This window comes from Mastomys coucha, unplaced genomic scaffold, assembly GCF_008632895.1.
Source record: "Mastomys coucha isolate ucsf_1 unplaced genomic scaffold, UCSF_Mcou_1 pScaffold5, whole genome shotgun sequence".
In the NCBI taxonomy this organism is placed as follows: domain Eukaryota; kingdom Metazoa; phylum Chordata; class Mammalia; order Rodentia; family Muridae; genus Mastomys; species Mastomys coucha.
The window spans coordinates 64,229,893-64,238,215 of record NW_022196911.1 but is presented as its reverse complement, the minus strand read 5'-3'; the positions used below and the strand labels follow the sequence as shown (position 1 = coordinate 64,238,215).

Here is an 8,323-nt window from a genome sequence, read left to right as displayed (position 1 = left end):
CTATTTCCTCTTTCCTCCAAAGCAGGAACCCCACCCCCAATATTAAAGCCTCTTTTTGGGCTGGTGAGATGGCTCAGCGGGTACGAGCACGGTACGAGCACTGACTGCTCTTCTGAAGAGCATGAGTTCAAATGAGTTCAAATCCCAGCAACCACATGGTGGCTCACCACAACCGGTAATGAGATCTGACGCCTTCTTCTGGTGCATCTGAAAACAGCTACAGTGTACTTAATTATAATTATAATAATAAGTAAATTTTAAAAAAAAAGCCTCTTATTTGTTTTTGTTTGTTTGTTTGTTTTTTGTTTTTCAAGACAGGGTTTCTCTGTGTAGCCTTGGCTGTCCTGGAACTCACTCTGTAGACCAGGCTGGCCTCAAACTCAGAAATCTGCCTGCCTCTGCCACAGCACTCTGCCAAGCGCTGTGATTAAAGGCGTGCGACATTACCTCCAGGCTTTGATAGGTGTTTTAGTAAAGGAGGCTGGAGCAGTTGTAAGAGAGGCTTTAGCCGGGCGGTGGTGGTGCACACCTTTAATCCCAGCATTCGGGAGGTAGAGGCAGGCAGATTTCTGAGTTTGAGGCCAGCCTGGTCTACAGAGTGAGTTCCAGGACAGCCAGGGCTACACAGAGAAACCCTGTCTCAAAAAAAAAAAAAAAAAAAAAAAAAAAAAAAAAAAAAAAAAAAAAAACCCACCTATCAAAATTACCATTCCTTTTGCTTTCACCGTTTCCCTGTCACTGGTCAATTATCCTGTCTATGACTGTTAGGGTCTGGGAACTGCTGCACAAACCACTCAGACCCTGATCTCAGTTAAATAAAGCTGGTTTATTGAGTGCACATACCAAGATACATTGATCAAGCTCTGGAGCTGTAAACTACAACTTTGGCCATTTCTCAGAGCCAGCTTTGTAGGGGAAGGAGCTGATATATAAATCTAGTTCCTTAACTGGTTCTTGATTTGGTCAATAAAGAAGGCAGAAACTGCTGGGTGGTGGTGGAGAACGCCTGTAATCCCAGCACTTGGGAGGCAGAGGCAGGCAGATTTCTGAGTTCGAGGCCGCCCTGGTCTACAGAGTGAGTTCCAGGACAGTCAAGGCTACACAGAGAAACCTTGTCTCAAACTCCACCCCTCACCCCCAAAAAAGAAGGCAGAAACTAGGCCTGGAGAGAGAGATGGCTCAGTGGTTAAGAGCACTTACTGCTGGTTCAGAGTTCAAGTCCCTGTTAATCACATGCTGGTTCATGGCCATCTGATGCCCTCTTCTGGTGTATCTGAGGATAGCTACAGTCTACTCAAATAAATAAGTCTTTAAAAAAAAAAAAAAGGCAGAAGCCAATTGGTGGACGAAGGGTAAAGGTGGGACTTCCGGGTCCCAGGAGGCGGAGCAGACCGGAGAGAGAAAGAGAAGGACACAAACATCGCATAAGGTCATGTGGAGGGCTGGTGGCCTCTTATACCGTCGAATGGCTGATATAGGCTAGCTGATAAGGTTGGGGAAGGAGATTCTTTGCCCACCAAACAAGGAAGAGAACGAGGGAGGTACCTGATAGCTTGGTGAAGCTAAGCTGGGAGGGGTTTGTGGTTTTGGGGCAGTGATCACAGCTCGCAGGGAAGGCATCAGTGCTATATTTAGGAGTGGGAATGACAGCTGCCCATCTCGGTGCTAAGGCCAGGAGCTCGGGCCAAGCTCTTGAGAAGGCGATAAAACACAGCTATGTTCATAAAACCACAATGAGCTGTTAAGTGGGTACAGGGAGTTTTGTTTTGTTTTGTTTTGTAAACAGTTTCTGGCTGACCTCTATTTTGATGGATCCTGAGTGAAGGTTACAGTTGGGGAGTTTTCAATAATAATAAGCCTTGGGGCTGGAGAGATGGTTCAGTGGTTAAGAGCACTGAAGGCTACAGTTGGGAAATTTCCAATAATAATAATAATAATAATATAAGCCATAAGCCTTGGGGTTGGAGAGGTGGCTTAGTGATTAAGAGGAATGACTGCTCTTCTTCTGTCCTGAATTCAATTCCCAGCACTTACGTGGTAACTCACAACCATCTGTAATGGAATTGGATACCCTTTTCTGGTGTGTCAGAAGACAACTACAATGTACTCATACATAAAATAAATAAAATTTAAAAAATAATAATAATAAGCCTCAGAATATATGATCGACTTGACCTTGCTCTGAGCCAAACTATTTTTCTATGTCTATAGTCAAGCTGCTTTTATGTCAGCAATATGGCTGGTAGGCATGAAACAAAGGAGTTACTGCTAAGGTAGCAGCTTCATCAATGACCATGTGCTCTAGAGCCCAGGATTCACCTTTGAGGATTTGTAGATAGAAACCATAGGTGTGGGCTGGGTCTTCTCCACCATCGCATTGGTATGGTTTAAATTTCAGGTTACTTTGCCGGGCGGGCGGTGGTGGGCGCACAGGTGCACGCCTTTAATCCCAGCACTTGGGAGGCAGGGGCAGGCTGATGTCTGAGTTGGAGGCCAGCCTGGTTTATAGAGTGAGTTCCAGGATAGCCAGGGCTACACAGAGAAACCCTGTCTCAAAAACCCAAAAAAAAAAAAAAATTCAGGTTACTTTAACGTTGGTGGAACAGGTCAGATCAGAAGCAGCATGGGTAGATACAAAGCAGCCAAGCTGCTGTCTGAACCTTTACCCTTTAAGGACCTCCACCTAGGTAAGACTGATCCTTTGCTTTATCAAATAAAGAATCTCAGAGGGAGCCAGTAATGAACCAGAGCTGGCTGTTGTGTTTGTTTCCTTTTCTTTTTTTGTTTTGTTTTGTTTTGTGGTTGTTTTTTAAGATAGGGTTTTTCTGTGTAGCCCTTGCTGTCCTGGAACTCACTCTGTAGACCAGGCTGGCCTCGAACTCAGAAATCCGCCTGCCTGTGCTGCCCAAGTGCTGGGATAGAAGGTGTGTGCCACAACTGCCCGGCTCATTTTGTTTTTTTTTAAGATTTCATTTTGGTATTGGAGAAATACCTGAATAGTTAAGAGCATAGCAGGTACCTCTTACAGAGGACCCAGGTCAGTTCTAAGCACCCTCATCCAGTGGCTCACAAGTGTCTCCTGAGAGCGCCTGCATCCCAGTGCAGTGCACAAACTCCAACTCAGGCAGGTGGTCCTACACCAAGCCCTCTCCACTGCTACCCACAGGATTTTTAACTGCTTTCACCATCATACTCACTAGCTCCAAGTCTTATCTACCAACAGCTTGCAACATGTTTACAATTTTTTATTTTGTCCTTATTGTTCCTTTTCCATTTGGTAAATCTAGTCATTTTACCTTGGGACAACCCCCTCCCCCATTTTTTAAATTTTATTCGGTTTGTTTCTTGTTTTAGACTGGGGGTTTCATGTAGCCCAGGTTTATCTCAATGTTATGTACCTTGAATTTCTGATCCTCCTGCCTCCACTTCCCAAGTGAGATTACATGAGTGAGGCACCATGCCTGGGCAACATTTTATCACATAAAAATTCTTCCTAATAAAAAAAACATATTCTCTTATCCATATATGCCATGTATATTCTCATAGCCTTTCTATGCAAATAGTGATGAAGTCTTTACTATCAGAAGACAGAACAATATAAATAAATTTACTGCTGGGCAGTGGTGGCCCACACCTTTAATCCTAGTACTTGGGAGGTAGAGGCAGGCAGATTTCTGGGTTCGAGGCCAGACTGGTTTACAGAGTGAGTGCCAGGACAGCCAGGGCTACACAATCGCTGTCTTGAAAAACCAAAAATAAATAAATAAATAAATAAATAAATAAATAAATAAATAAAGATATTTACTAGTGTAATAAAGGAGATGCTGGAGAGATGGCTCAGCTGTTTGAACACTGATTGCTTCTCCAGAGGTCCTGAGTTCAATTCCCCGAAACTACATGATGACATGTTATGAGATTCGATGCTCTCTTCTGTCGTGTCTGAAGAGAACAACAGTGTACTCACATAAAATAAATAAATCTTAAATAAATAAAAGGAACCTAAATTTCATTTCCAAAATCTATTTAAACATTGCCTCTTGTTTCTTGTCTGTTGCAGGTCTTAGGTTGGCTGTATTGTATTAAGCAGGGTCTTTAAAAAGGCTGTTTTGTGAAGATCCCAGTGGTTGCCCAGGCCTGTAATCCCAGGCTCGTGTCTCAGTGATTTGGGAGCCATCCTGGTCTGCAGAGCTAGTTCTAGGACAGCCAAAACTACACAAAGAATTCTCATTTTGTTTTTTTGTTTTTGTTTTGTTTTGTTTTAAAAAGGGTTTTGGGGTACTTTCCCCTAGGTTTCCCATGAGTTTGAGAATCTTAGACTGTTACATTCTATCAAGATCAAAGTAACAAGTTCTAAATTAAATGACCTTGGAAAAACCAACTTATCTTGCATAAACAAAGAAGCAGAAGAGAGAAAAATACAGAGAGCCAAAAAGTTTTACATGTTAACTTTTTTTTTTTTTTTTTTTTGGTTTTTCGAGACAGGGTTTCCCTGGCTGTCCTGGAACTCACTCTGTAGACCAGGTTGGCCTCAAACTCAGAAATCCACCAGCCTCTGCCTCCCGAGTGCTGGGATTAAAGGCGTGTGCCACCACCGCCCAGCTACACGTTAACTTTTTAAATGTAATTTTGGAGCTTTGCGCAGTGGCAGTATCGTAGCCAATGAGGTTTATCCGAGGCGCGATTATTGCTAATTGAAAACTAAATGTAATTTTGGCTAGTGTACTGGATGGTTTTGTGTGTCAACTTGACAAGTTAAGAGTCATCAGAGAGGAAGTGCCTCCATGAGATCCAGCTGTAAGGCATTTTCTCAATTAGTGATCAATGAAATAACATTTTCTCAAACGATATTTCAAATTCAAGGCGTTTTCTTTTTTTCTTTTCGAGACAGGGTTTGTCTGTGTAGCTCTGGCTGTCCTGGAACTCACTCTGTAGACCAGGCTGGCCTCAAACTCAGAAATCCGCCTGCCTCTGCCTCCCAAGCGCTGGGATTAAAGGCCTGTGCTACCACCGCTGGGCTAGGCGTTTTCTCTTTTTTGAGTTTTGTTTGTTGTTTTGTTTTGTTTTGTTTTTGACAAAAGGTTTCTCTGTACATCCTTGGCTGGCCTGGAGCTCGCTATGTAGACCAGGCTAGTCTAGAATTCAAAGATACTCCTGTCTGCCCTGGCCTCTCAGTGCTGGAATACAGGGTTGGGCTTCTACATCAGGTTCTTGTTTGTGACTCCAACAGCTCCAACCCACAGCCCGGAACGACGGCACCGCCCACAGCAGGGGCGTAGTCGCTCTAGCCCGCCAAAACTCATCTCAGGCGGTGGCGCTCACTGATGACGTTCGGCGCGCTAGGATTCCTGAGTCTCTGGCCCTGCGTGTACAGGTTCAGGTGAGTAAAATTTGCGCGTCCTCCCCTGAGTTCGCTCCCTGATGCGGTTCCATTGCTCACACGTTCAAACCGAATCCAAGCCGCGTCGTTTTCCCTATCAGGCCGGGCTGGGTCAGCTGGATCCACTTGCCTTAGGTAGAGCATCTGTCTGTTGTAGCGCGTGTTCGCAGGCACTCGGAGTAGGTGGGACGACCAGACAGAAAGAGCCTCCGCTCATGGACTCGTTCGTTCGTTCATTCATTCATTCATTCATTCGAAAAATGTGAAGACCACCTGCTTTGTATCAGGCACCATACTAGCTGTTGGGAATACAGTCCCGAAATAAAACCCTGTTCCGTTATTTCTGAAACATATTTCGCTGGGAATGAGAGACGAAATAACTACAGAGGTCTGCAGATGTAGCTCAGGGTCCTGGGTTCGAGTGTTACAACCTCATAAATCAAGTGTTGTGAAGAACACCAGAAATTACAGCACCCGAGAGGTTTGGGGAGTAGAAGGAATAGAAATTCAAGGTCATCCTCAGTTATACAGCCAATTAGAGGTCAGCCTGAGCTAAACGAGACCCTGGGTGTTTCTCTGTGTAACCCTGGATGTCCTGGAACTTCTGTAGACCAGGCTGGCCTTTAAGTCAGAGAGATTCATCTGCCTCTGCCTCCTGGGATTAAAAGCATGTGTCACCCTTGCTTCTTTTTTTTTTTTTTTTTTTTAAGGAAGACTGAGTGTGTATGGGGGCAGGAAAACTGAGGTATGATGGGAATAAAGGGTACATTCATTTAACAACTTGGTTGGTTGGTTGGTCTTGTTTTCTTGAAACAAGATCTCATTATAGAGCCCTGGTTGGCTTGCAACTATATAAATCCTGAAACTCTGAGACTCACCTTCCCCTGCTGGGCTTCGGGGCCTTTACCACCATGCCTAGCAGAGGCAAGTGTTTATTCATTAAGCCATCTCACCAGTCTAGAAGTCATGATCTTTATACTATCTATGGCAAATAGGATGTGGTTGTGCAGTAATGGAATCACACCATTGAAGAATTCAGTGCAATTGGGTGTGGTGATGCATGACCCTAAGCTCAACATTAAGAAGAGCTGTTTTCCAGACCAGCCTGGGCTTTATGGTAACCTGACTTTCCTCATAAAACCAAGAGCAGCAACAAAGGAAACAATACATTGATCAGTCCAAATGCATGATAATGGTGACATGGACTCAGGAGGTGGTAGACCTGAAAAGGCAAGAGATTTAACCTATGTGTGGGAGTAGATTTGTCCTCACACTAATTATATGGAGAGGCTGAGGGAGAACAGCAGTTAAGGTTGGCTTCAGTTTTACTTTTCCTAGTTCTGAGAATTGAACTTCAGGCCATGCCGTGCTAGGCGGGTGCTTCATCACTGAATCCTGTGCCTGTGCATCCAGTTGAGCAATTGTTTGGATGGAGTAGATTTCCCTATAATGGAGAAGAGCAGAGGCATAGCAAAGCAAAGCTGCCTGGTTGGGCACGACAGCCATACTGCGGTTACTGCCTACCTTCCAGTTCCTTTCCCATGAACTCAGTAAACTATTCCCCTTGAAAGAAGAAAATGGGAAGAAGAAATAGAAATCTCTTTATGAGAGTCTAAGCCGGAGAGATGGCTCAGTTGTTAAGATCACTGACTGCTCTTCCAGACTGACCTCTTCCTGAGTTCAATTCCCAGCAACCACATGGTGGCTCACAACCACCCATAATGAAATTTGATGCCCTCTTCTGGGGTGTCTGAAGACAGCTACAGTGAGTTACATGCTAGCCGGGCCAAGCAAGCGGAAGCAGCAGAGTTCCTGAGTTTGATTCCCAGCAGCCACACACATGATGGCTCACTGTTATCTGTACAGCTACAATGTACTCATACACATATACAATAAATAAAAATAAATCTTTAAAAAAAGAAAAAAGTCAGCCGGGCGGTGGTGGCACATGCCTTTAATCTCAGCACTTGGGAGGCAGAGGCAGGCGGGTTTCTGAGTTCGAGGCCAGCCTGGTCTACAGAGTACGTTCCAGAACAGCCAGGGATACACAGAGAAACCCTGTCTCGAAGAAAAAAAAAAAAAAAAAAAAAAAAAAAAAAAAAAAAAAAGAAGAAGAAGAAGAAAAATTCCCTAGGAAGTTCTTTCTTCCCATCAGGTTGCTGTTTCTGTCCCTTAGTGTTAGCCACACTGAGCTGAAATTGTCTTATTTCTTTGTTCATGTTAGCATTTTTTGTTTGTTTGTTTTGTTTTGTTTTGAGTGATGTGCCATCACTGCCAGTTCATGGTAGCATTCTTAAAACTTTGCCTGGGACCAAAGGAAGTGCCTGTATGCCTCCCTCCCACACTATGAATGCCTCTGTGTGTGTGTGTGTGTGTGTTCATTCATGCCTGGAGGTTGTGCCCAGGGCTAAGAACATGCTGTACCGCTAATTCATCTCATCCCAGTCTTGAAAAGCCTACATTTTGCAGGATTAGTTAAACCCGGGTTATTCTTTTCTGGTTACTGTTTTCCTGAATCCCCCTGTAAACTCTCCCTTCTCTATCTCCAGTGTCTGGGTTGTATGTGAAACTTAAAATCAACTAATGTTATTTTTTTATTTTTTTTAGGAGCCAAATTCTTCTCTAAAAGGTGATCTGCAAAAATGGCCCCTGTCCTTCACTTTTATGTCCGCCCCTCTGGCCATGAGGGGGCAGCATCTGGACGTGTTCTTCGGAGACTACAAGGAAAACTGCCAACACTTCAGAGTGTGGAGACTGAGCTGTGCTACAATGTACACTGGGCAGGTGAAGCCAGATGCTGGGTTTACATTTTGTTTTGTTTTTGGTGGGTTGTTTGACTCTGTTCTGGAATTTTCTCTGTGACTAAGGATGGCCTTAAACTCCTGACTATGCTGCCTCTGCTCCGAGTGCCGGGCTTACTATGGAGGGTTATCACATCCAGTGTCA

General features: G+C 44.2%; 1 protein-coding gene and 1 pseudogene across 5 annotated transcripts in view; both read left to right on the top strand.

Annotated features, from left to right (window-relative positions):
• Positions 1-8,323, top strand: part of Pfas (phosphoribosylformylglycinamidine synthase) — a 56,396-nt gene that overhangs the window by 28,576 nt on the left and 19,497 nt on the right. For 4 of the 5 annotated variants that reach the window (XM_031354810.1, XM_031354808.1, XM_031354809.1 and 1 more), the window contains exons 2-3: positions 5,228-5,377; positions 7,985-8,161. In XM_031354810.1, coding sequence (XP_031210670.1) covers positions 8,042-8,161 — 120 coding nt within the window. In that variant the 5' untranslated portion in view covers positions 5,228-5,377; positions 7,985-8,041. Of the gene's footprint in view, positions 1-5,227; positions 5,378-7,984; positions 8,162-8,323 lie in introns of those variants that run through there. The other variant, XM_031354812.1, reaches the window with a different exon arrangement.
• On the top strand, positions 4,631-4,763 carry LOC116079288 (annotated as a pseudogene).